This window comes from Phoca vitulina, unplaced genomic scaffold, assembly GCF_004348235.1.
Source record: "Phoca vitulina isolate PV1807 unplaced genomic scaffold, GSC_HSeal_1.0 scaffold16, whole genome shotgun sequence".
NCBI lineage: Eukaryota > Metazoa > Chordata > Mammalia > Carnivora > Phocidae > Phoca > Phoca vitulina.
In genome coordinates this window covers 26,194,060-26,221,482 of record NW_022589719.1, presented here as the reverse complement: position 1 = coordinate 26,221,482, position 27,423 = coordinate 26,194,060, and the positions used below count along the sequence as shown (strand labels likewise).

General features: G+C 46.0%; 4 protein-coding genes across 5 annotated transcripts; 2 read left to right on the top strand and 2 right to left on the bottom strand.

The window, feature by feature from the left end:
• Positions 1-845: 845 nt before the first annotated feature.
• On the top strand, positions 846-8,209 carry BTBD18 (BTB domain containing 18). The gene is made up of 2 exons (XM_032414198.1): positions 846-969; positions 5,553-8,209. The coding sequence occupies exons 1-2, from the start codon at positions 846-848 to the stop codon at positions 7,610-7,612; spliced, it is 2,184 nt and encodes a 727-aa protein (XP_032270089.1). The 3' UTR covers positions 7,613-8,209.
• Positions 8,210-8,340: 131 nt separating this feature from the next.
• On the bottom strand, positions 8,341-10,097 carry SELENOH (selenoprotein H). Its single transcript, XM_032414197.1, has 4 exons — positions 9,810-10,097; positions 9,578-9,723; positions 9,330-9,460; positions 8,341-8,551 (listed from the first exon to the last, which is right to left on the bottom strand). The coding sequence occupies exons 1-3, from the start codon at positions 9,929-9,931 to the stop codon at positions 9,360-9,362; spliced, it is 369 nt and encodes a 122-aa protein (XP_032270088.1). The 5' UTR covers positions 9,932-10,097; the 3' UTR covers positions 8,341-8,551; positions 9,330-9,359.
• A 429-nt stretch (positions 10,098-10,526) lies between these two features.
• TMX2 (thioredoxin related transmembrane protein 2) lies at positions 10,527-19,518 on the bottom strand. 2 transcript variants are annotated; one of them, XM_032414195.1, is made up of 8 exons: positions 19,255-19,518; positions 13,445-13,505; positions 13,087-13,200; positions 12,745-12,821; positions 12,401-12,507; positions 12,147-12,212; positions 11,925-12,054; positions 10,527-11,394 (listed from the first exon to the last, which is right to left on the bottom strand). In XM_032414195.1, the coding sequence occupies exons 1-8, from the start codon at positions 19,441-19,443 to the stop codon at positions 11,248-11,250; spliced, it is 891 nt and encodes a 296-aa protein (XP_032270086.1). In that variant the 5' UTR covers positions 19,444-19,518; the 3' UTR covers positions 10,527-11,247. The 2 variants fall into 2 exon arrangements, with proteins under 2 accessions (XP_032270086.1, XP_032270087.1); XM_032414196.1 differs by lacking the exon at positions 10,527-11,394 and having other exon boundaries at positions 11,962-12,054; positions 12,158-12,212.
• A 334-nt stretch (positions 19,519-19,852) lies between these two features.
• On the top strand, positions 19,853-27,364 carry MED19 (mediator complex subunit 19). The gene is made up of 5 exons (XM_032414191.1): positions 19,853-20,097; positions 24,663-24,919; positions 25,086-25,182; positions 25,493-25,587; positions 25,792-27,364. Exons 1-5 carry the CDS (start codon positions 19,881-19,883, stop codon positions 25,858-25,860), a joined length of 735 nt encoding a protein of 244 aa, XP_032270082.1. The 5' UTR covers positions 19,853-19,880; the 3' UTR covers positions 25,861-27,364.
• The last annotated feature ends 59 nt before the right edge of the window (positions 27,365-27,423 follow it).

Genomic DNA, 27,423 nt, shown 5'->3' with positions numbered 1-27,423 from the left:
GCTCCGTTGTTAGCCAGGCGATTAACCAGACTGACAAACCTAAAGGCCGGATTCTTTGCCAATTTCCAGGCCGCATTAGGCTCGCTTTGGTCAAGAACATCTGAAGCAAGAGTGGCAGCGTCCTTATTTCTGTGAGAGATTTTCCCACCGAGTCCAGCACCTGCTTTTCTTTACTGTGCACCCTCTGCTGGTTAGTGTGATAGAGTGAGCTCAGAGAAAAGGTGTGTACAACTTCCTAGAGAATTTTCCATTCAGTGTTGTTTCTTTGAAAGTGTTAAATTGAGGATTATACCTATGGAACTCAGAAGTGTGTTGCTCAGGAAGAATATGAGTTGTCAGCACTGTAGGCACTGAGTCTGGCAATGTGAATGAAGAAGGTTTGAGGATAACAACAATAGCTACCATTTTAAAGTGATAGTTATGTGTCAGGCACTCACAGTGCTAAGCAATTTTACCTGCATTGACTCATTTAATCTTTAAAACAGCCCTACCAGGTAAGTACTGTTATCATTACCATTTCATGGATGAGAAAAGTGAGACTCAGAAAAGTTAGGTCATTTGCCTGAGATTATACAGCTAAGCTAATAAATAATAGAACTGAGATTCAAATCTACACTTGCTTCTAAGCTCCCACATGTAACCACTGTGATATTTCTTGAGAGACTCTTGGCACAATTTCTAGACTTAGGATAACTCAGCTCGTGGCTATTATCTCCCACTTTCAAGATTTTCCTACCATTTCAAAGACAAAAAACAAATTAGGTACAGCCATTCTTCTGAAATATACTTTCTCATCCACAGGAATCTGATCTGTGAAAACCTAGGAGGTTTGTTAAGAGACCAACATGTGCTCTCCCGCCAGTTCCAAAATCCTATACAGGAATCCCCGGTTTCTCCGGTTAGCTTTTCTGCAGCTTCATCACCAGCAACAGACTGGTGTGTTCTGTGATGTCCTTCTGCAGGCAGAAGGTAAGACACTAGTGCGGACTCAATTGAAAAGTCACTATAGGGGCGCCTGGGTGGCTCAGTCGTTAAGCGTCTGCCTTCGGCTCAGGTCGTGATCCCAGAACCCTGGGATCGAGCCCCACATTGGGCTCCCTGCTCCGCGGGGAAGCCTGCTTCTCCCTCTCCTACTCCCCCTGCTTGTGTTCCCTCTCTCACTATGTCTCTCTCTGTCAAATAAATAAATAAAATTTAAAAAAAAAAAAAGAAAGAAAAGTCACTATAGAATACTCACTGTAGAATAAGATAAAATGAGTTCAGGGCCGGGGAGTAGAGCACAAAACCAAGAAAATGTATTATTGCCCTTGAGCACTATAAGTTATTTGGTAAAGAGCTGTTTGTTTCTAGGACAGTTACTGTTTCCAAGAGTGAAAATGAGACTGTGCTCTTTTTCTCTTAAAAAATGTAAGTGGGGGGGCACCTGGGTGGCTCAGTCATTAAGCTTCTGCCTTCAGCTCAGGTCATGATCTCAGGGTCCTAGGATCGAGCCTCACATCTGGCTCCCTGCTCCACAGGCAGCCTGCTTCTCCCTCACCCACTCCCCCTGCTTGTGTTCCCTCTCTTGCTGTGTCTCTGTCAAATAAATAAATAAAATCTTTAAAAAAAAATGTAAGTAGGGGGGTGCCTGGGTGGCTCAGTTGGCTAGGCATCTGCCTTCGGCTCAGGTCATGATCTCAGAGTCCTGAGTCTGGCTCCCTCCTCAGTGGAGAGTCTCTCCCTTTCCCTCTGCCCCTCCCCCTGCTCCTACTCTCAAATAAATAAATTTTTTTTTTATTTAAGATTTTATCTATTTATTTGACAGAGAGATAGCAAAAGCAGGAACACAAACAGGGGGGAGTGGGAGAAGGAGAAGCAGGCTTCCTGCTGAGCAGGGAGCCCGATGCAGGGATTGATCCCAGGACCTTGGGATCATGACCTGAGTTGAAGGCAGACGCTTAACGACTGAGCCACCCAGGCGCCCCTCAAATAAATAAAATCTTTAAAAAAAAAAAAATGAGAAAGTAGGGGCACCTTGGTAGTTCATATCGTTAAGCATCTGCCTTTGGCTCAGGTCATGATCTCCGGGTCCTGGGAAGGATCCCTGTGTCTGGCTCCCTGCTCAGTGGGGAGTCTGTTTCTCACTCCACCCCCCCCACCCCCCCACCCCCGCTGGTTGGTTCTTTCTCTCAAGTGAATAAATAAAATCTTTTTAAAAAATGAAAGTAATGTAAAGTTTAGTAAGCATAGAAATTCTGTAAAAGGTGGATAATAATAATGTAATGAGATGATTGTGAAGATGGAGATAACATACACACGGCACTTAGAACAACACTTTTAATATACTAAGCACAATATAAGTGTTAGACAATACTATTACATATTTTCCCATTTTCTTGCCAAGCTTCTGATTAATTTTTCTCATCTTCAAATTGATGGTTTTTGTTGTTTGTTGTTAGACCTAAAAATATATATAGTTTATTTCCACCCCTTTTCTTTACACTTGAAATGTTCAGTCGGTATGAAGTAGAGCCTGGTATCATGTATTTCTCTTGGTTTTTTTAAGTAGGCTCCATGCCCAGCGTGGAGCCCAGTGAAGGACTTGAACTCATGACCCTGAGATCAAGACCTGAGCTGAGATCAAGAGTCGAACCCCTAACCACCTGAGTCTGGTATTCTAAAAAAAGCCCAAAACTAGGAGTCAAAGTCTTAGCTTTGTTACTTAGAAGTTGAGTGACAAATGGGCAAGTCCCACTTCATCTCTCTGGAGCTCAGTTTCTTCATTTATAAAAAAGGATTATGACAACCATCATCGTGTAGCACTCTATACTTTGAAGAGTACATACAGTATCATCTAGTGACTCATTTGATTCTTACAACAGCCTTGTGAGGTAATGTTATATGATTCCAGTTCTATAGATGAGTTAATTGAGGCTTTGGGAGTTAAGTGACTTGCCTGTTGGTGCTCTTAGTAAGTAGAGTTGGGATTCATTCCTTAATTCAAAATAAAAAAAAATCAATTGCCTGTTGTTTGTTAGAACAGTGTACTAGCATGGGCATACAGTATATATGAAGATAAAATCCCTCCTTGTACAGAAATCATGAAAAGGGGAGAGAAACCCTGAGATAACCAGTGGATCCAAGTAACTGTGCAATATAACAACATTGGAGTAAGTAAAGGCTGATACAGGAGCACAAGAGAGGGGCACCTTCCCAGACGTGAGGAGGTTGGGGGACAGGGGTTAGGGTGATTTTCTTGGAGAAAATAACCTCTTAGTGGAGATCTGGAGGACAAACAGGAGTAGGAGGAAGTGGGAAAAGATTTTCCCAGGCAGAGAGAACAGCATGTACAGAGATTTAGATATGGCCAAGGATTTGTGAGTGGTTCACTATGGCTAGAGGGCAGACTCCAAGAAGTGTATTGATGAGAGATACGGCTAGAGAAATTAGCGGCAATGTGTAAGTTCTGAAGTGTTATGCAAAGGAAGTAGGTCTTATCCTCAGAACATTGGGAAATGTATTTTTTTTTAAGATTTATTTATTTATTTTAGAGAGTGTGCATGCAAGCAGGGAGGGGCTGAGGGAGAGGGAGAGAGAGAATCTCAAGCAGACTCCCTGCTGAGTGTGGAGCCTGATGCAGGGCTCAATCCCATTACCCTGAGATCATGACCCAAAATGAAACCAAGAGTCAGACACTCAACTGACTGAGCCACCCAGGCACCCTGGGAAATGTATTTAAAGGTATTAAGAAGAAGGTCATGATCAGATGTCTACTTGGGCTGCATGAGAAGAATTATTGGATTGTTGTTGAGTCCAGATAGGAGGCCATTTTGGAATCCAGAGAGGGAATGGTGGCCTAAAACTAAGGCATTGAGAATAGAGAAAAATGTGTGCTTTATAAACAAAAAGCATTTACAAAACTTGGGGCAGTTAAGGGCATAGGCTCTGTAACCAAACTCCCTGGGTTCACATCTCCTCCGTGTGACTTGCTAACTGTGTAATTGTGATGGGTATGTTACTTAGATATGCCACGGTTTACTCATCTGTAATAACAGCTACTTCACAGAATTGCAGTGAAGAGTAAATGAATGAATACTGGTAAAACCTTTACTTAGTACATTACATGGCATGCACTAAGGACTCGAGAAATAGTTTGTTGTTGTTTTTTTTAAAGATTAATGTTTGAGGGCGCCTGGGTGGCTCAGTCGTTAAGCGTCTGCCTTCGGCTCAGGTCATGATCCCGGGGTCCTGGGATCGAGCCCCACATCGGGCTCCCTGCTCAGTGGGAAGCCTGCTTCTCCCTCTCCCACTCCCCCTGCTTGTGTTCCTGCTCTCGCTGTCTCTCTGTCAAATAAATAAATAAAATCTTTAAAAAAAAAAAAAAAAAATTAATGTTTGAGGGGCGCCTGGCTGGCTCATTCAGTGGAGCTTGTGACTATTGATCTCAGGGTTTTGAGTTCGATCCCTATGTTGGGTGTAGAGATTACTTTAAAGTAAGAATCTTTAAAAATAAATAAAAATTAATGTTTGATTAGACACAGTGGGTAAAGGAGAACGATCAAAGATGACTTGTAGTTTCCAGGCTTGGGCAGCTGGATAAAGTGGATACTTATTTTGAAGTAAGAAATGGGAGGTTTGGGGTTAGGGAATGGAGTTCACTTTCTAGAAAGGTTGATGCAGGCCATGGCATGTTTAGTGTCTCAGGAAAAAGGTATCTGGGCAGAAGCAGGACCTGGGAGTCAGCAGCAAGCCTTTGGAAATTGCAGCCAGATGGAGATTGCCAAGGAAGTGCTCATAAAGAAGGTGGCTGAGGACAGACGACTGCCTGGTAGGCAGTGCCTAAGAGGGTCAGGAGAGAATTGAACCCTGATTGTCTATATCCAAAGCTCACATTCTATTACAAACAGCTTCTATAAAATTTTTGAACTCTCATGTGAGTCTAAAAAAAATTTGATCCCCTCCTTTGTGTCAAGCAATGGGTTTACCTCAGAGAGCAAGACAGATACAGTCTCTGTCCTCACAGAGCTTCACTTCAGTGAAGGAGGTGACACTTACAATATGGATAGCTAAGTGCTCTGATAGCTAGAGTACCTCTCTGTGCCCAGGAGCACCTAACCTAGACTTGAGGTGGGATGGGGATAAGCTTTCTGAGAGAAGTAACGTCCAAACTAGATTTTCAGGGTTTGTTTTTAAGATTTTATTTACTTATTTGAGAGAGAGAAAGAGCAGGAGCGGGGGGGGGGGGGGGGGGGAAAACAGAGAGGGAGCAAACTCCCCTCTGAGTAGGGAACCTGACGCGTTTCTTGATCCCAGAACTCTGAGATCATGACCTGAGCCGGAGGCAGACAGTCAACCAACTGAGCCATCCAGGGCCCCTAAACTGGATTTTGAAGGATAAAATGGAGTTAGCTGGGTAATGACAGAAGGTTCCAGGCAGACAGAAGGACCAAATTTCTATTTGAACTCCCATGGAGGAAAACTGAGAGAAAGGGCAGCACATTTGGGTAGTAAAAGACTGCTTAGCCCATGAACATGCCAGTTTGCACGAGGTAACAAAGCGGATTTCCTTCCAGGTGAGGCAGTCCCAGCTCATTGCTGCATCCTGTCAGCCTGCAGCCCCTTCTTCACAGAGCGCCTGGAGCGGGAGAGGCCAGCTCAGGGTCGGAAGGTGGTGCTGGAGTTGGGGGGCTTAAAGATCAGGACACTCAGGAAGCTGGTGGACTTCCTGTATACCTCAGAGATGGAAGTATCTCGAGAAGAAGCCCAGGATGTGCTTTCTGCTGCCCGTCAGCTCCGTGTATCTGAGCTAGAATCCCTTCAGCTAGAGGGTGGGAAATTGGTGAAGGCCCCCCAGGGCCGAAGACTGAACCGGGAGTGCTTACAGCCTCCAAGTGCAGCACCAATCTCTGCCAGGGTGGTGGCATCCAGCCGCCGCCCTCGGACTCCACTGCCTGCAACCCAGACTCCTTGTCCTCTTGGGCCAGTGAGATTGAAGCCCTCAGGGAAGGAGGAGGGGCCCCTGGAGAAAAGCAACCGACAGAATGAAGAGAATTTGTCTGGCAATCTGCTCAAGAAGAAGGCCAGAGCTTGCCCAACTCCACAAGAAAAAAGCTCTTCACCATCAAGCCACAGTCAGGGACCAAGAGAGAATAAGAGTGACCCTGCCCTTGCTCCTACAGCACTTTCCCCACCCAGTATGTATCCCTCTGTGGATGAGCGGCTATTGCCCAGAAAGATCAGACTGAGTCGCTCAAAGCCGTCTCCTGATATCTGTACATCCAAGCCTTCCAGCATGGTAAGCAGACCTAGCTCAGTACCCACAGCCCCTGGCCGGCGCCTTTGGCGGCAGAAGAGTATAAATAAAGTACCAGAGGACAAGGAGAAACCAGGGGGAGCTAGTCCTCTACAGAGCATCCCAAGCCCATCTGGCCTTGGAAAGACAGGTGGGAGCAAGAAGCGGAGCCCTGAGGTCAGGGCACCAAACTCCGACTCTGTAGAAGAGGGGCAGGTTGGAAGAGTGAAACTTCGGAAGATTGTCAATGGGACATGCTGGGAGGTGGTACAAGAGCCTCCCCTCAAAAACTCTCAAGATAGCCCTCAGATCCCAGAACCTCAATACTCAGAAGAGCCTGTGAGTACTCAGCCATCCTCACTTAACGAGCAGGACCAGTCATGTGCTCGGGTAGACTTGTGTCAGGACTCCCCAGTGTGCTCTCGGCTCCAAGACTTGCTGCTCTCTGCTGGCCACTCCCCAGACCACCCAGGGGTGAAGTCCAAGTTCGGGTCCAGTCCAGAACTGGTAGGGAAGGAGCCCGGGTTGGATACTGACTGCAGAGAGCCCTACGCATTTGACACAGACCTGCTGGGGCCGCCCTGCGAAGCCGAGGAGTACCGCATCACAAGTGCCGCCGCCACCAGTGAACTGGAGGAGATCCTGGACTTCATGCTGTGTGGCTCAGACATTGAGCCCCCCATAGGGTCTCTGGAAAGTCCTGGAGCCGAGGGCTGCAGGACCCCTAGCTATCACCTGACAGAAACAGGAAAGAACTGGATGGAAGGGGAGGAATGGTGTTTGCCGGACATGGAACTCTGGCCCAGGGAGCTCACGGGACTGGAAAAGGAACCTGTTGGTGAGAACAATGAGCCAGTTGAGCCCTTTAACCCCCTTGTTATGTCCTCTGAGAACAAAGAGCCAATTGAGTCCCTTAGCCCCCTTGTCATACTCTCTGAGGTGAGTGAAGGGGAGGTACTTTCAGTAGGAGGCTCTTGGACTCCAGATCTAGAAATTACCAGTTCCCAACCACTGGATGGTCAGAGAGAGAAGCTTCATATTGACTCTCTTGACCTTCCCCAAAGGTCCTATGAGGACCTCTCACCTCCCTGTTCAAACTGGATGGATACTAGGCCAGAAGTGTCCCTAAGTATGGATGAGGTATTGTATCCTGCTCCAGAGGCAGGCAAGGAGGTACCTGGCAACTCTGAGTTGTTGGACCCACTTCCTGCCAGCTCCGAAGAGGAAGAGATTGATGTGGTGGACTGGACATCAGAGGGGAGGCTGGTGCCCACTGGTATTCCCTCTGTGTGGCCCGACCCTTCCTCAGAGTCAGATACAGAGGTGGACATACTCACGTAGAACAGGAAGTGCAGGTTAGGGGCAGTGGGAGGGTGGGAAATGTTGGCTAGCAAAAGGTTTATTGGCAGAGGCTAGCACGTGCCCTGTCCTCTTAGCACAAGGCAGGTGTACTCCTAGTTCTCTTTAGGTCCCTTCCTCTCCTCCCCAGGCTTTGGGAGCCAGGCAAAAGCAGTACCGTGGGTACGAAATTATGAACTTGAACCATCTTATTTCTTTGTAGTCTATTTTCCAGTTAGTGATAAACAAGTGAAACTACAAACTGTGTGGTCCCCAACTCTACTGGGTCATAAGTAACAACCAACACCAGGTCTCCTAAGTTATGAGGCATCTAGTCACTGCTAATTCAGTAATAAATGAGAAAGAATACCTTCTGTGAAACAGAAAATGTTCCAGAAGGTGTGAAACAGTGCTGGGGTGGAACAAGTCGGTATGAGTAACAGGACATTTTCCCAAACCTAATGTATGTGGCTTATTCAATCCAGTATGGGAGGTCTAGCCAAACCTCTGCAGAGGCCAAAAAGACATAACTTCCATCATCACTTCCAAGAAGTGAGTTGAAAAAGATAGATGCTTTTTTAAAAATAATTTACTTTTTTTCCCCCCACAGTTTTTGCAAGTATTTCACATGATCTACCAGAGAACCTAGGAGCTCCAGGTTAATTTGTGACCTCAGAATATGAAAAATACAAGGGGAGCCAATCCCACAAAAGGCTGGTTTTGTCCATTTCTTACCATAAGATTAAGTTTTACTTTATTATTCAAATACTTTATTTCAACTTTTATTAAACCAAATCCAAGAACTTTTCAATGCCTTACTAGAGGGTTGCCTCACAACTGAACCATCCTTTCTGGAGGGGAAGAAACCATGGCTTCAGGTACATGACTGAAGTTTTGGCCATGTTCCATCATAAATGCTCCAACACCACCAGGGACAGGAGGCTGTAAACATGACAGGCGAAAAAAAAGGTTAGAGCAGGGGTCCAGGCAATCCTAAAGCCTGAGGAAGCTGTGCCCCCCACCCTAGAACCCACAAACCCAGGGGGAGTTCAAGGATTGCATCCTCCCCCACATTTTACTCAGCATATCAAGTGCCTGACGACAATGTCCAAGTACTAGGGATAAAGACCAGTCAAATTCTTGGGGCCACGAGTGACACTACTGTAGTTTTCACATGGGATTAACAGAAAACATACTAGGAACAAAAAACACAAAAAGGTAGGGTAGGGGTAAGCACACCTGAGATTACACAAAAATTGTGCCAGTAATGGGGGGGGAAATAACATAAAAACAAGTGTCAACGACCTTAACTCACAAAAGAGGAAACCGGTGGGGTTTACACCACCAACTTTAAGAAACATATGCCATCAGGTGTGCAAAATAAATTTCTAACAAATACAAAAACGGTCCGTACCCACCCCCCACCCCCCGCCAGGGCAATAACCGCCATCTTCAAAGGGCACAACTTGCATTTCTATAAAGAGCCATTCACATTACCATCAGCAGCCTACAACTTAGCTCAAAGACAGTGAAACATGCAGTTAGCAAAGGGCACACTAAGAGGAAACAATTTTACTGCCGATTTCTATTTTTCCTACCAGCAGAAAGGGGAAATCCTGAGCAAGAAAAGAGTTACAAGTTGTAGATCATGTGTGAAATGAGAGGACTGTGAGGGCTGCTTCGCAAATATCCCAAATCCACCCCTACCCCCCCTTCATACCTCAGCGCGAGGACTTCTGCCCAACACACCCTACGAAAGGTGCTTCTTCAGCTCCTTCACCACCTCTTGAGGCTCAGGGAACTTGAGTTTGCGTGGGGGCCCCTTCTTAATCCCAGTCCAGAGCTCCACACCTGGAAAAAGACCGAGGAAGCGAAGTCACTTTGGAATGCACCAGCATGTCCCCCAAATGCCGAGGTGCCCGCGGGCTGAGCCCAGCGCCTCCCGCCTGCTCCCGGGCCGCCACTCACTGCTGCCGTCTGGGCGCAGCAGCGTCACCTCGAAGCTGCCCCTCCGGGCCTTGGCAGGATTCACCTCCACCGGAAGCTCCGGGGTCTCCAGGCGCAGCGCCTGGCTCAGGGCCGCGGCGTTGCGCCCGTAGACGCGTCAGCTCGTGCTAGAAAGAGATGGGGAAGGTCAGAGGCTGGGGCCTTGGCCTGCGACGCCCTGACCCGCCTCCCCGGGTTTCTCCAGACCCCTCACCAATGCTCGATCACGACGGTCGCGGCCTCCACTGCCTTCCGGCCGCCCGCCGGCTTCTCCTGTTTCGCCGCCGCCGCGACCACCGCCACCTCGGCCTTCCGCTTTCTGCCCCGAGAAGCCATGGGCCTGGAGCCTGGCAGGGAGCCGAGCCGAGCCGGGCGCGAATAGGGGCCCGACCAACCCCGCTCCGACCTCCAAACCACAGGCCAGGAAAGCCGCCGCCGGGACAAAGCGTCTCCCTAGCTGCGCAAAGCGTTGCCGAGAGCACACGTGGTCTGGAGGCGGGCTCCCTGGGCACAACCATTCTGCCCGCGGCGGGGGGGAGCTACAGGGAGCCCCAGACCGAACCACCCGCGCTTGCGGAAGGGCGCGGACTAGGCAGCTCCGAAACAATCCTGGCTTCACACAGGCGTTTCTGTAAGCCTCCGTCGGGCTAAATAGCGTGGACCACAACACACAGACCCCACCCCCGCCGACACACCTGCTCCCTGGAAACCGCGGGCCAATTCCAAAGCAAACCCACAACCTAACTCGGCGAGGTCAGTACTCCGGGATTACTATAACTAGCATTCCCTGACTCTCCCTGATCCTGGGGACCAATGCCGGGCAGTTGGAGAAACTCATCAGGATGGCCTTTGAAGTTGAGGAGGAGATATGCACTTCCTCTGCAATGGCCAGGCTTTTCTAATGGGCGAGGAACACACAGAGGCGCAAACAAAAGGAAATCCCAGTTTCTTTATTATGGAAAACCATCAACTGCGTGTTGGGAGTAGGTAGGAGAGTAAGTGAAACCCCATTCCTGCCCCAGGGCTTTCTCCGGGAGGCCCCACCACACAAAGGAATGTCTCAAACCTATTCCCCTTCCTCCCAAACTCCAAAAAATAGGGGGATTATTCAATATTATCTTCAATCAGTACACTCAGTGGTTAAAGGTGTCTCCTTGGGACCAGTGGCAAAATTAGCCTTATACTTTTTAAAGAAGGCCACAGGCCAAGCCAGAAGTGCCTAAATAAGCAAGGGTCCTTGAGGGAAAAATCCTAGCACAGACTCCATACACAGGCATCTTCTGTTAGGTTGAATATAATCTAAGCAGACTGTGTAGGTCCACTAAGAGGAGGGATGAAAACACAGCATGGTGGAGACAGGTGAGTGGTGGACAGTAACTGATAACTGACCCAAGCTTGGAGGGAAAGCATTTCCTCATCCATGGTGGATTTCTCCTTTCTTCCAGTGAAAGTTGGCCACAGCAGTGGAGGCCGTCCTGGAGGATGCCTGTCAATTCCCTGGAAGCCTCTTGAAAATCAGAAGCAGTCCCCTGCCCCACTCAGGGGTAGCCAAAGGAGAAAACATAAATTAAAGGCCCAGGCCTCACGCGAGGCTTGTGGTTACAGGAGGGGCAGCGCCTCAAAGGTGAGGAAGTACTGACAAGGCAGGGATTCTACTTGTCCTTCTTGCTTTCCCCATCTGGCACTTCTGTGGGGGTTGAGGCCGCGGGCTGCTCCTCAGGGGTATTATCTCCAGCCTTGGATAGCTTCTTGGCCCGTTGATATAGTTCATTCAAATTGAATTCTCGGATCACATTCTCCTGCACAAAAGAGGTACATACGCACATCAGGGTTCTGGTTGGAGAGTCCTTACTGGGAAGTAAGAAGTATTTAGACACAGTCTAGGAAAGAAGGAAGGAAAGGATAGAAATCTACTCTAACCTAACTCTCCTTTTTTGGGTACCTGGAAGTGTCAACCCTGCACAGTGAAGTACCCACTGTGCCAAGAATCACAGCTACATTATTTAATGTCCTCTACAAACCAACCCTGCGATCCGAGTGTCACTCTCTTCACTTTACTGCTAAGGAACCTCAGGCCTACAGACTATACTGACAAGGCCTTTGAGACTGAATCTTAATTAGTAACTGTTCCCCTGTACGAGGCAGTTCTGGCACACGGTAGAAGCACAACAAATTTGCTAAGTGATTCGTGAATGAATCTGGTAACTAGTCCACACTCTCAAAACTAGTGGGCCAAGTGGCAGAGCCAGGAATCAAACCCAGGCTGGGTTCCAAAGCCCATTACTGTTCTACACCCTTCTCCAAACCACTCGCTCACTCTTTCAGATACCTCAGAGAAGGTCCAAGAGACAGCTCGTCCTTTCTTGTCAATCTGTGGCCGCCGCATGACCTCCTTGCCACCTTGGAATAGGATCAGGGTAGGGAGCTGCTTGGTGAGGGGCGACGTGCTCACTTTGTACCTACAGGACCCAGAAAGTACTCTATAAATGCATCTGTCTACATCACTCCAAGTGATTTACTGCTCAGACCCTCTGTCCAGGCCCTTACATACCGTGTACTAACATCAGTGTAGCGTCCCACATCCACCTTCCCAAAATTTAGCCCTGTACAGTTGTACCTAAGAAAAATATATTATTTAACATAATGAAAGAAGAAAATGGGTCAAGGGAAGTGGAAATACAGATATTTGTGGAGGGTGGGGGGAGAAACGCCTTTGGTTACAATGTGCAGAAATCAAAGCCAAAAACACTGAGAGGGAAAGTACAGTACCTCTGCTCCCATCATCCCTCCCTATACAGTACTCACTTGAGGGAGAGGTCAGCATAGATAGGAGCAAACGACTGGCAGTCATTAGACCAATTGGCAAAGAACTCCACAATCCAAGTGACCCTCTTGTCCCGCTCTAGCTCTTCCTGCCACACACAGGGAAGAAACAGTGAGTTGGATCACACAGGCTCCCAGAAAGGTTCAGACTTGAGCATCTAATTCCTCACCCTGGCTTTCCCTCCCCCGTCTCCCTAGCTCCAGTAAGGATCCACAGTGCTCTTGACTTCCATGCTGAAGCAGTTACTCCTCCTAGTGAGTAAAAAGCACAACTACAAAATCACCCACAACGGACCCAAGAAACAGGAGAGAGGAAGAGAACTCACATCAATGGTTTTATCATTGAAGTACTTGATGTACTCAGGGCCCATATACAGGGGAGGTTTGCACGTCATCAGGAACACTAAACACGGAAAAAAGAGGTCAGAGGAAACATATAAGGCCTGCAGCAGGGGATTTACTTTCAAACTGAGTCAAAGATTTTAGGCACCAAAGAATACACTTTGTGGACATGTGCAGACCACTGACACATTCTCTTCTTCTTAAAGTTTCTGTAGATTCGTATCACCTGAGCCACATACATAATTAATGAAGTACAAGATATGGAAGAAGGGTATGGAGAGACTTGTCTAGGGTTGGAATTTGGTTCCCACAACCAGTCTCCTTACCTATGCAGAGTGTGATGTAAAGCAGGCCCATGCGAATATCCAGACGGAAGAAAAGAATTGCATTGGCCACTTTACTAAACATGAAGATGTTGCCTATATGTTGCTCCACAGTGACTGAAACACAAAGATGTCACAGGTCAGGCTGGGCGGCATACTCCTATATCCTGTTTTGTCACTCTTCCTGTGGTACTTTGAAATGGGAGAGGGGGAAGAGGATAAAAGTCCAAGATCAAATTCAGCCCTGGCATGGAATAAGGGACTCATTCACCAAATAATGCCCCTCTCATAACAAGAATGAAAGCAGCTCTGGAGGGCATGTGGCCTAAGCTCAAGAAACTGAGGAGCAGGCTAAACTTACTGGATCTGCGGTTTTTCATCATCACAATGGCACTGAGGAACATCAGGATCTCCACTTCTCTCTGGAACAGAATCAAAGTGACAGGAATGCCATAAACACCGATGCTTCGGGTGGGTGAGGGAGCCCAATATGGAATAAAAACCAACAGAGATCCAAATTGGGAATGGTACCAGTAAAGAAATAACTGGAGTTGGCGAAGATGTGGTGGGAAAAACACCAGTCAGGTTCTAGCCTGCTACAAACCGGCTGGTGCCCTTTGGCAGATCACTTCACCTCTGAGCTTTGCTTTCCTCAGTGGAACAGTATCTGTCTCAAAATGTTACTGTGAGGACTAAATGAGATAATGGGTATGAAAGAACTGCATAAAGCCTAGTACCATATAATACTGTAAGACAATATTACCAACTCAAAATAAAACAAAATAAATAAAAGTTTTCCAGGGAAACTTCTTCTGTAATATTCCATTAATACAATATCTGGCTATTCCATTTTTTGGGCTTTGTTTACATTAAATAATTCCTCGCCATCCAATATTCATAGTGATAATCCATGGACTTTTAATAGGATTTGAGAGCTGAAGGGGGCCTCTCAGAGCTTTAGAAGGCCGTTTTCAGTACCTTGGGCTTCCAGTTCTTTCTCACTTTCTAGGCTCTAAGGTCTGTGAGACAAACAATAATCATGAAAAAGAAACAAACAAGGTAATTTCAAAGAGTAAAGACTGTAATGCATAACAAGGACCCTGTGAAAGAAAGCATGGTAAGGGGGGGCAACTAGAGTCTAGATGGTCTGAGGCCTTCCAGACCTTTTTGTTTACAATATAGGAACCCAAATCACTATTTCACACAGAACCAATCAACTACAATTTACAACTAGAAGTCAGGGACCTTAGGTCCTGGGTTTTTAGCATCAGTCTCCAACAAAAAGTAACCGACTGGCTTTAGCAATAGACACGTAAAGTGGGGGTTAGGGAATATGACAGACCTTACTAAATATACCTGAGCAGAAAGCAGCACATTTTCACAAATGAAATTGGGTTACAATTGGCATTTAACAAACATGGAAAGATGAACTTAAAAGGAAAAAAAAAAAAAAAAAAAAGGACCTGTGGTCAAGCAGGAGACCAAATGTAGGAATGAAAGGAAGAGCGTCTAAAGACAGTGGGTCAATGGCAGAGACTGGCTACGTATGCTCCAAACCCAGTTTCTGTTTCCTCCTGCACGTACTGCAGCTGGACTCTCAGTCTACTTGCATCCAAGTAGCACTGTGTGACTAGCATTCCTGCGTGGGATGTGAGTGGAAGCGATGTGCCACGTCTGTGCGGGGCAGGAAGCAAGCGCGTGTCCTCATGTTCCAGCTTCCTGTGCTCATCTGCTGGCTGGCTGATGACCCTAATGCCATAGGGGGAGGCAGAATGAGCCTGGGTTCCAGACAAACGGCATGAAGCAGAGCCCCTTTGGTTGTTCTGTTTGTTCCTTGTTTTTAAACTGTTGATTATGGAAAATTTCAAACATACATAAAAATAGGATACTAAAAGGTAGCAGAATGTGCCCCTCAAAATATGCTACTTTGGATTATTCTGCATTATAATTTTGAGCCTAAAAGCAATTAAGAAGTAGATACAAGAAAAGTTCCTTGCTCTCCCTCTATTTGTCTAAAAGCAAGACATACTTCATTTTTAGATTTTATTTATTTATTAGAGAGAGAGAGAGAGCATGCGCACAAGTGTGGGGAGGGGCAGATGGGGAGGGAGGGGAAGAGAATCTCAAGCAGACTGTGCACTGGGCTCGGAGCCCCACACCCGGCTCGATCTCACAACCCTGAGATCACAACCTGAGCCAAAACCAAGAGTCACAAGATTAACTCACTGAGCTACCCAGTTGCCCCAAAGCAGGACATAAATTTTTGAAAGTATTCCTCCAACCCTCTCTACCAGGACAAAAGTTAATCAAGGGAGACGATTTTAGACCCTATCAGCCTGGAAACAGCACCAGAGGAAACTAACAAAACAAACGAGAGCCTTTATCTACCATTAGTTTACCTTCCCACAGTTTGCTGTCCTTGGAAGCCTTTGTTCAGTCATTTCTCCAAAAATGTATTGCTTTTTGTTGAGGATGTGATATAAGCCAGAGTTCTAATCCACCTCTGAGTTAATTCATTTTCCCTGGATATCTCCCATATATACATGAGGTATACATGTTAATAAACTTGTTTATCTTTTGTTTTTAATCTTTTATTACAGAGGTCTCAGCCAAGACCTCAGAAAGGTAGAGGAAAGAGGGCGCCTGGGTGGCTCAGTCGTTAAGTGTCTGCCTTCGGCTCAGGTCATGATCCCAGAGTCCTGGGATCGAGCCCCGCATCGGGCTCCCTGCTCTGCAGGAAGCCTGCTTCTCCCTCTCCCACATCTCCTGCTTGTGTTCCTTCTCTCACTGTGTCTCTCTCTGTCAAATAAATAAATAAAATCTTTAAAAAAAAATTAAAAAAAAAAGGTAGAGGAAAAATTAATTTTCCTCCCCTACAATACTTTAATCCCTACTACTCAGATTTAACAGTAACATTTTGCCAAAACAGTTCCATTTCATCTATGCTACCTACTTTTTTTGGAAAAATTTAAAGCAAATTCTAACTATATCATTTCACCTGCAAATACTTCAGTGTGTATCTCTTACAGATAAGGACTTTCTTTTTAAGGGGGGGAGGGGCAGAGGGAGAAGGAGAGAGAGAATCTTTTTTTTTTTTTTTAAAGATTTTATTTATTTATTTGAGAGAGAGAGAATGAGAGAGAGCACATGAGAGGGGGGAGGGTCAGAGGGAGAAGCAGACTCCCTGCCAAGCAGGGAGCCCGATGCGGGACTCGATCCAGGGAGTCCAGGATCATGACCTGAGCCGAAGGTAGTCGCTAAACCAACTGAGCCACCCAGGCGCCCCAGGAGAGAGAGAATCTTAAGCAAGCTCCATACCCAGGCTGACCCGAGCAAAATCAAGAGTTGGATGCTTAACCAACTAAGCCACCCAGGCACCCCAAGGACTTTTTTTTTAAAGAAGCACCCCCTTTTTAAAGTTTATTTATTTGTTTTAGTAATCTCTACTTCCAATGAGGGGCTCAAACAACCCCAAGATAAAGAACTACATGCTCTTCCAACTGAGCCAGCCAGGCACCCTGGGACCTTTTTTTTTTTTTTTTAAACAAACCAAAATACCATTATCACACTTAACACAATTAATAATTCCTTACTGTCATTTAATATTTGGTCCTTCTTCAAATGATCCCAATAATTTCAACTTGTCTTTGTGCAGTTGTTTGTTCAAATCAAGAACAAGCAAGCCAGATCCACACAATGCATTTGGCTTATGCGTTTCTTTGGGTTTTCTTTTATCTCTAAAGAATATCTATTCTTCCTTTTTACCCCAGGCTACTCATCTTTTAAAGACATTGAGTCATCTGTACTCTCAACTTTCCCACTTTCTGGATTTGGCTGCTTGCGAACTTATGGTATGATGATTTTCTATCTCCCATATTTCTTGTAAAGTGGCAATGAAATCTAGAGGCTTGAATACAATGAAATCCAAATCTTTTGCCAGAAATACATCATAGGTGGTGCTAGAGACTCCCTATTGCATCCCTTCAGAGGATACATCAACCTTTCATCTGATGGATTTAGCATCCACAGATGATCATTGCCTAGGTTTATTATTTCATTAGGGGTTGATAAATGCTTTTGTTGTTTGGTTGGTTGGATTTTCCGTTTTTTTGTTTTGTTTTTTTAGTAAGCTCTATGCCCAACGTGGGGCTTGAACACATGACCCTGAGATCAAGGGTTGTATGCTCCACTGACTGAGCTAGCCAGGTACCTCTCTTAAATGATTTTTAAATTTTATCAATCCTTGGGACGCCTGGGTGGTTCAGTCAGTTAAGTGTCTGCCTTTGGCTCAGGTCATGATCCCAGGGTCCTGGGATCGAGCCCCACATCGCTTCTCCCTCTGCCTGCTGCTCCCCCTGCTTGTGCTCTCTGTCTCTGACAAATAAATAAAATCTTTAAAAATAAGTAAATAAATAAACTTGTGTCACATCCCTGAAAATTTGAGGCTTGTTATTTTATTTTTATTTATTTACCTGTTGTTGCTAACATTATTTACCTTAATATCCTAACTTTCCAGTCACCAAGGTAAATCAGTAAAACATGGATTTTCCAGGAAAACAAACACTGGTTACGAACTCTATGTAATTAATTTTTAAAAATTCCATCAGAGAAATAGTAAAATACAAAAAATTCCAGTATTTTGCATATTATTAAATGAGAGTATTCAGAGAAATTAGTTATATAAAACGTCCCTATACTTATTAAAATCTTTACTACTACCCACTTACATCTTTGAGTCCCATTTTGGTTAAATCAGTATGGAATCCAGTAGTCCTCCCTTATCTGTGGTTTTAGTTACCTTCAGTCAACCACAGTCTGGACACAGCTCCTCCTCCTCCTGACTTATCAACAGAAGGTCAACAGTAGCCTAATGCTATGTTACAATGCCTATGTCATTCACCTCATTTCATGTCACCTCATTTTATCATCTGATATCATCATCATCAGAAGGATGAGTACAGTACGATAGGATATTTTAAGGGAGGGAGACAAAGAGATCACATTGACATAATTTTCATTACATTACTTTGTTATTATCGTTCTATTTTATTATTAGTTATTGTTGTTAATCTCTTACTGTACCTAAATTACAAATTAATTTATCACAGGTATGTATGTATAGGACAAAATATCATATATATAAGGTTTGGTACTATCCAGGGTTTCAGGCAACCACAGGGGGTCTTGCAATGAATATCCACCGCCCCCCCCCAGCTGCCCCAGATAAGGGGGGACCACTATAAAAATAGGATCATCTGAAGTAGCATGGGTACACTACACTTGAGCTTATCAGTAATACTGTCTGGGAAAGGACACAGGAAGTATGAAAGCGTTAGAAAGGGATGGAGAATAAAAATAAGGGAGTGGGTTCTGGTAAAGGTCAAGACTCACTTTGGGGGCTGGGAAAAAAGACAAAACCTCAGGCTGACCCTCCTCCCTCAGAACACTGCTGCCGCTGTACAGCTGAGAGCACCGAGCTTCAACTCACTTTTCTCCGCTCTCACTCAAGTACAGCAAGACTCTCGAGAGAGATTTCTTTACAGTTTTTTTTTTTTTACAATTTCTTTTCAACGGGTCTAACACTTGTGTTCATTTTTGCATCCTCAGGATGCGGCAGAGTGCCTAGCAGATAGTGCATGCCCTGGAAATGTTAACTGAATTAAGAGACGGCTGATGGAGTGTGCAGGTACTATGGCCAAAAGAGTGGTTTCAGGTCGCATTCACTCACTAGTTGACTCACTAGTGACTAGTCTGGCAACTCGCCTAACCACGCCGAGATCAATTTCTCCATGAATAAAACGGGAGTACTACTACCCTCCTTGTTTACCTCACTGGCTCCTCAAGAGGCTTTATATAATGGGTAGCCTTGTAAAATACTGAACATGTGTAGAGTTTGGGTACAACTGCTGACCGGCATGAATGGTGAGATGGAAAGAACCCTGGACTCAAGGATCCGAAGAGCCAGGCTGCTAAGCAAGTTCACCGGCTGTTTTCCCATCTTAATTAAGCATGAAGAGGTTTAGGCTCGATGATGGTCCAGGCCCTACATTCTAACAGTCTGTAAGTCCGCTACAGGCTCGGAACCTCAGGTATCCTCAAAAAGGGGAACCTCGGGGCTCCCGCATGCAACCTTGGGGAGCAGGGACAGTGAAGGTCGCGGGGTCCGCTCACCCAGTCAAAGTCACACGGGTTGCCGTCTTCGCGTTGCGTGGGGAGACTGTTGCAGAGAGGGGGTAGCTTCCTCACGAGTAGGAATGCAACAGACAGCAGGGCTGACAAAAGATAGTAAGGTCGGGCCAGCCATCGTGAAAGCCGTGGCACCGAATACACCAGAGCAATTAAAGGTGCCAGGACCGCCATCTTTCCGGCCTTTGCGGCGCCCGCCCAGCTTCGGCGTCTGTAGGTCTGGCCCCGCCTCTCCCACCATTGAGACTTCCTTTGGGTCTAGTCTCGGATGCACCGCCTCTGCGCCCGGAAGTATATCTCTGATTGGACGCTGCGGCAGGTAGGGGGGATTTGACACTTTATTGGTCGATCTAGCTGTCGCTTTCTCTAGTTAAGTCATTTTATTGGATATGCAACCGTGGCGATGGGAGACTACAGAAAAGAATTTAATAAGTTTAGATAGCACTTCCTGAACGTTCTCCTAAAGCGACGGAAGTAGTTACCCGAAAAAGGTAGGCGGGGCACCCAATGATAAGCGGCTCCTAGAGGAAGAGGGCGGGACATCGTGAAGGGATTGTCCAATGAAAACGACCGACGCCAGACACCGGGACCGCGCCGGGGCGGAGAAGACGATGGAGAATTTCTCGGCACTGTTCGGAGCTCAGGCTGACCCACCACCACCCCCAACCGCACTCGGCTTCGGACCAGGAAAGCCTCCACCTCCGCCTCCTCCTCCTCCGGGCGGGGGCCCCGGCACGGCCCCGCCGCCCACTGCGGCCACGGCCCCTCCCGGCGCCGACAAGTCGGCGGCTGGTTGTGGTCCCTTCTATCTTATGCGGGAACTTCCAGGTGAGTACTAGGCCTGGCCGAAGGTAGCCAATCAGATCATAGCGAGGAGGTGATGGGCGTGGCTCTCAGCCCGCCGGGGTAGGTGTGAGGTAGCCTAGGCAACGCGTGTCGGGACCTTGGAGCTCAAAGTCGGAAGGGGTCTGAGGATTCACGACCAAAGGGATGACATGAATTTTTGGCCTGGATTGGGAAGGGGGAAAGAATGCATTTCCGTGACCATGTTTCACACCATATTTGGCTCTGTCCCTGATACTGGTTTATGGTTCCCTAGAAATTATCCAGAGCTTGAGTTTGGAACTCGAGAGGCCTGATTTAACATCCCTGCAGACCTAAGGTTTTCCAAATCTGTTACAAACATGCTGTTGGTTAGAGGCATGTTGCCCTCCTTCTAAGGGTCTCTGCGTGTCTTCAACAGTCGGAAGGAGGGATTAGAATCGAACCAAAAATTTGTTTTGTTGAGCACCTACTATGTACCAAGCACTGTTCTAAATGCTTAAGATACAGCTGTGAGTAGGACTGACAAGATCTTTGCCTGGTTTGGAGATTACATTTCAGGAGAGGCGGCACAGAGTAGTACACGAGATAACATCAGATAGCGGTTAGTGCTACAAGGAGAAAATGTGATAAAGAATTGAGGCAGAACTGCTTTAGCTAGAGTGATCAAAGAAGCCATCTCTGAGTAGATAATATTTGAGCGTAAATGTAAAGAGCCAGTCATGTGTGAATGGGAGAGATAAGATGCAAGAAATGAGGTCAGAAGCCGTGGTGTGAGGGAAAAGCTTGGAATATCTGAAGGTCAGAAGACCAGTTGGACTCCAGTGACGTTTCAAGGGAAAGAGTGATAGGAGATGAAGGGGGGAGGAGTAGGTAGAGGCCTTTGTAAAGTATTTAGATTTTAAGTTCAGGGGGAACCATTTTATTTATTTGTTTTTAGTAATCTCTGTACCGAAAGTGAGGCTCAAACGCACCACCCGAGATCAAGAGTCGCATTCTCTACTGACTGAGCCAGCCAGGCACCCCTCAGGGGGAGCCGTTTTAACACAGGAAAGTGACATGATCTGATTTACTTATTTTTAATTATCCAAACAGCTACATTAAGAATGGAAAGTGAGGAAATCAGTCAGAAGTTACTGCTTAGTGGTCCAGGAAAGAGATGATGGTTTGGACTAGGCAGTAGCAGTGGAGGAGAGAAGTGAACTGATGCAGGATAAACGTTAGGGATAGAGCTCATGGGAACGAAGGATTGAATCTAGAAGTAGAGAGGAACTGAAAATACTTGTAAATTCTTGGATTGAATAGCTGGGTGGATGGTAGTGCTGAGACCAAGAAGGAACAAGTTTGAGGAGGTGGAAGTCAAGAGTCATTTTGGACATGTTAATTCTCCAGATGGCCTTTCAGTTCCTCCCAAGTCCTACTGCTACATCAGGAATTGAGGGAGATGATAATGCATATTGGTACAGTGCTTTGAAGTTCACAGTGCAGTTATATATGTAATAGAATTTGGTACTGAGAATAGCCCCTTGATGTAGGCCTGTTATAGTTGAATAAAACTGAAGCATAGAAAGGTTGACTTTCCTTTGGTCAGTTAGTGGTTGATGTCTCCCAGCAGTTTCTCCAACCTTACCTATTCTGATTGTGCCTATTTTTATCAAGCAGTTGACAGATACTGAGTATCTGTTTTGGGCAAATGCTGGTTTATGTAGGAAGGGCAGCATGTGGTGAGAAGGGGAGAGAATATGTCTAGTCCTTGCTTTTTTTTTTTTTTTTAAGATTTTATTTGTTTATTTGACAGAGACACAGCGAGAGAGGGAACACAAGCAGGGGGAGCGGGAGAGGGAGAAGCAGGCTTCCCGCTGAGCAGGGAGCCCGATGCGAGGCTCAATCCCAGGACCCTGGGATCATGACCTGAGCCGAAGGCAGACTCTTAACAACTGAGCCATCCAGGTGCCCCTAGTCCTTGCTTTTAAGGAGTTTATTTTACTTAGGGATATAAAGTATGTGGTTTAAGGATAGTGACTGTATTTCTTGTAAAGGCTAATCTCATTACTTCGTGGTCATGCCTCATATACAGCTATTAAGAACTACATGATGGGGGCCCCTGGCTGGCTCAGTAGGTAGAGCATGCGACTCTTGATCTTGGGGTTGTGAGTTCCAGCCCTGCATTGGGGATAGATGTTTACTCTTAAAAAAAAACAACAAAAAACTACATGCTGGTTTTCAAAATGTGTTCCTTGTTATCCAAAATGACAGAAAGGGGGCACCTGGGTGGCTCAGTCATTAAGCGTCTGCCTTCAGCTCAGGTCATGATCCCAGGGTCCTGGGATCGAGCCCCGCATCGGGCTCCCTGCTCGGCGGGAAGCCTGCTTCTCTCTCTCCCACTTACCCTGCTTGTGTTCTCTCTCTGGCTGTCTCTCTCTGTCAAATAAATAAATAAAATATTTAAAAAAAACAAAAAACAAAATGACAGAGTTGTCACTTGAGTCAGACATTGAAAATTTCATATTGGTGAAGAAAATTTGGAAGAATTATCTTATAATTACATCAGTTTTCCTAAAACAAACTTCCTAAAAGGAAATGAGATGAGAAGTGTGTTTCTTTTTTTTCTATTTTTTTTTTTTTTTTTTTAAGATTTTATTTATTTATTTGAGAGAGAGAGAAAGCATGAGAGGGGAGAGGGTCAGAGGGAGAAGCAGACTCCCTGCCAAGCAGGGAGCCCAATGCGGGACTCGATCCCGGGACTCCAGGATCACGACCCAAGCCGAAGGCAGTTGCTTAACCACTGAGCCACCCAGGCGCCCGAGAAGTGTGTTTCTTAGGAGATGACGGAGACTCATTTGGATGGATTAGAAACGTGGCATAGGCGAGTAGTAGTTGATCAGGCCCCAAAACTAAGTTACAGAAGATGTGTTTTACCGTGAGTGCCAAAGGAATTTGAGCTTTTTCCTGAGGATAATAGGAAACCATTGAGATTCACGGACCGAGGAGTATTGCTTCTAAAAATATCCAGAGAATATGGGTGCCATGTATTGAAATAGAGAAGCCCTGAGTGAGGTGGGGAAGATTTGGGAGTTTAAAAAAAAATGAATCTTCATGGAATTGACTAAGAGGAAGTTGGAAGTGTAAGACTAGTTTTTAGGAGGGGAGTTTTTAGGAGGCTGGGGAGAGAGGTTTAGAAATCATCTTCATGGAACTGATAGTCAAAACAGGAAGTTGGATGGACTCATAAAAGTGTTTAGGAAAAGCAGGAGTGCCTTCTCACGCTTGAGATGAGGCCCCTGGAAGAGGAGAGCTGACAGGTGGGAAACAGCAGGATGCTAGCCTGGCCGGAGGCAGCGCCTCGTTCTGAGGAGCAGTACTCTGGCGCTGAGTGTTCCGCCGTTAACAGTAGACCATGTTTCTGAAACGTTTGGCACGAGAAGGGGAAACGGGAAGGATAGGGTCAGGCCTTGGGGTAGGGAGGGAAAATACCTTGCTCACTTAACTTAAAGTTACTGAGCACCGAAGGTGTGTACTGCGTTTGGCACCCGTGATACATGTACGAACAAGTAGGACACTGTCTCGGCCCCCAGGGGCCTCAGATCAGAACCTGGGTTTTTCCAAGTGAATGGTTATGAACAAGCCACTTTCGTCATCATTTGCATGCTTCGTGTTCCTCGTAACTGTGGATGAAATTGTAGGCTGGCCAGCTCCACCCTTTGCCACTAGGTCCTTATGAGATTACTAACAAGCTTCCATTTTTTGAAGAAAGTCAGCCATGCGATATTTATACTGATAGTGCCTTGCATCTAGAGAATATACTTCTCAATGTTTTCATTTGCACCTTGAAAAAAAATTAAGTGTGCTTAAGATAGCTGTTACCCCACTGCAGAGATAAGAGGAAACTGAGGCATAGAGCACGGCTAGGATTAGACTTCTAGTTGTCCAGATGCTAAGGGAACATTTCTTTCTTTGAGGCAGAGTATTATACTTGGCATTATGAGTAATGGAGATGGTGGTAACAAGTTATGTCAGCAGTAGCTAAAAAATCCTGTTTTCTATGTAAAGGTAATTAATGTTTCTTGCTAGTAAAAAAAAAAAAAAAAAAAAGGAAAAAAACGTCCTTGACCAGACACTCAAGCCATTGGGTCATATTTGGCTCTCACCTTGCTGGTGGCCGAGCTCTGAGGTAATATCCTGCTGTGTCAGAGAGTGTAATTTCTCACCAGTATATTATATGAGAAGCACTCGAACAGTGTTTAGCACAGAGTAAGCATCATGTAAGTGTGGTGAGTCCAAGTTGGGGAGAGTGTCTCTTGCTTTGGGGTAGTTTCCATCTGTGCCCTCATTGGATGTTTGTGGATTTTTCTCCTCGTTCCAACTTAACCATTCTATGGTATATATTTTTAGTGTTTATTATATGTTGTTATTTAGTTTTGCTGTTCTTAAGAAAATAAATTCAGATCTTTCTAATTGTCACTTAAAAGATTCCTTTTTTAGGCTAAAATACAGTCCTTCACTTTCCCTCTGGGTGACTAAAAAAAAATACTCTTGGGACTAATATTTTTTTGTTCTTCTGTGTCCTCTAGGTAGCACCGAGCTGACAGGCAGCACCAATCTGATCACACACTACAACCTAGAACATTCCTATAATAAATTCTGTGGGAAGAAGGTGAAGGAGAAGCTAAGTAATTTCCTGCCTGACCTGCCAGGGATGATTGATCTGCCTGGTTCCCATGATAACAGCAGCCTCCGCTCTCTCATTGAGAAACCCCCTATTCTTGGTGGCTCTTTTAATCCTATCACAGGGACCATGCTGGCTGGCTTCCGCCTCCACACTGGCCCGGTGAGTCCCCTCTTGGGGAGGAAGAAGGCAAACGGGGAGGCCTGAAAGGCGTGGAGGTGGTTTTTCTGTCCAAGCCTGTTCCTTCATAACTTACTGAGCAGAACAGATGATGGGAGCAGGGCATTTCCTCCCTCCACTCACCTGGACCTTCCTTTGGTTCCTTCAGTTACCGGAGCAGTGTCGTCTGATGCATATTCAGCCTCCCAAGAAGAAGAATAAGCACAAGCACAAACAGAGCCGTACCCAGGATCCTGTCCCCCCAGGTAAGAAACAGTTCGGTTCAAAGCCAGAAAACCTGGATCTGGTTGGACCGTCCCCAGTTAAAAACTCAGGTTCCTTACAGAGCCCTAGACTCCCAAATTCTCTTGAAACTGGTATAAAGGTAATTAGTGTTTCCTGCAAGTAGGTCTCCTAGGCAAGTAGAAAGCTGGAATGGTGCTTTAGCAGTGCCTCCCTATCCTTTCTGGCCTTTAGAAGAGCAATTGCCCTTGACTAGGTTTTCCTGTGGTCTTCAGATCCTAGCATTTGAGCTCTACAGTAGGGAATTTTGATAGCGCATACTGTTTCCTACAGAAACACCATCTGATTCTGATCACAAGAAGAAGAAAAAGAAAAAAGAGGAGGATCCTGAACGGAAAAGGAAGAAGAAAGAGAAGAAGAAAAAGAAGGTAGGGTAGGGACCTGCTGCTGCAGCCCACCGAGTCTCCCTGTCTCCCCGTCCTTGATGGTCCTTTGCCTCAGGTGGGACCCACGACTGAAAATCCAGGGCATGTTGCAGTTTTTCCCTGTACAGCCCTGACCAAGGCCACAGCCACGGCCGCCACGGCCACGGCTACATCGTTCTCTTACCCCTCCTTCCTTGTCTTCCCCAGAACCGACACAGTCCAGACCACCCAGGCGTGGGCAGCTCTCAGGCCAGCAGCAGCAGCAGCCTCCGCTAGCCGGGCTCTGCCGGGATGGCTTTCCCTGCTGCACGGAGCCTGCTGACAAAAGCCGCCTTCCAGCTTGGACACTGCCGTGGGAGCATCCCCTGCAACCGGGTCAGGAGCCAGCTCTGACTGCGCTGGGCTAAGATCAGTGCATTAGAGGAGAGAAGGGCCATGCTTTTGTAAGGCTCAGCCCAGTTGGCTTTCTCACGGACATCTCTTCCTCTCCCAGGAAGGTTTCTTTTCATCTCTTTTGTGCAGTTGGTCTGATTTAGGACATTGTCTGATCTGTTAGGGATTTTCTTTAAAAAAAAAAAAAAAAAAAAATTTGCATTTATCAAACTGGCTGAACTGTGGCTGCCTGTTAAAGAGGTAAGTGCCTTTCCATGTGAGAGTCAGGGTTTAAGCCAGGGCGTTCAAAGATCTGAGGGGACTTTGGGTCTTACCATTACATTATTAGTAGGCAGGGAAATGACCAAGTGAGACTGGGAACAGGGTGCGCAAGTGAGGCAGAGCTCGCTAATACGTGTCCACAGCAGACACTTAACACTCTGCCCATCACGCTGAGAACCAAGCACCTGGATGAGGCTCCACAGGAGGAGCTGATCCAGTTAAGGCTCATCTGTCTTCTAGGTCAGTTTTGTGTTAAAACAGAACAGCCAACTGAAAAAGCACCCACAGTCACCAGTGTATTTCAACAAGGTTGATTCCTGGTGAAGCCTGTGATTTTTTTTTTTTTAAATCTCTGGCAAGCAAAGGTAAATGCTTCTCTTGTCTTTATAGGAATCTTTGCCCTGCCTCATTCCTTAAAGACAATGAAACTATTAGGCTGATGCGAAAACATTTCTAAGCTAAGATAGCCACAGAAAGGCACCCTGAACTAGCAGAACGTGAAAGAAATTCCTTCAGTCTTTATAGCAGGCCAGGTAACTGGAAATGTCCATGAGAAAACCCAAGCTATTGTAATCTGACTTTAAATAAATTTGACACAGAACAGTTAAAATCTGTTGCTATGAGCCAAGATTGTTACTAGATCAGTAGGTGGAAAACCATTCATTGAGCCACAGTTTTAATCTAGGATTTCAGAGCAAGAGTGTATACACCTAAGCCATGGACAGCGAAAATAATGGGTTCTGGCCAGTTTCCAGAGATTTAGTGTCTGAGGCGGCCTATTTAAAATTAGGGCATAGCCTTTTTGCTTTGGACAAACAGAAGAGACACCGTGAGCGATCATACTGAAGTGCCAGCCATATCCAGGCAAACAGCCTCTAACAGGCTTTCATCCCTCAATCATCCACTGTCTCACCTCTGGCTACATCCAAAGATTTTTAGTTTCCAGAGACAAAATTCTGTATTAAAGAACTGTGGCAGTTCTCTAAGCCTTAAAACAACAAGGAGCTTAGGTGGTCACAGAGGGTTCCTCCTAGGAATTTTTGAATTAAATCACCAAAATAAAAACAGGACCTGTTGTTTTAAGTGGTTATTCCCACTACAGTGCTGCCTAAGGGTGGGCCAGGACCAGAGAAGCTTATGAGGTTTTCTTTGTGACTTCCCACCAGAGATCATTCACCCTGCCTT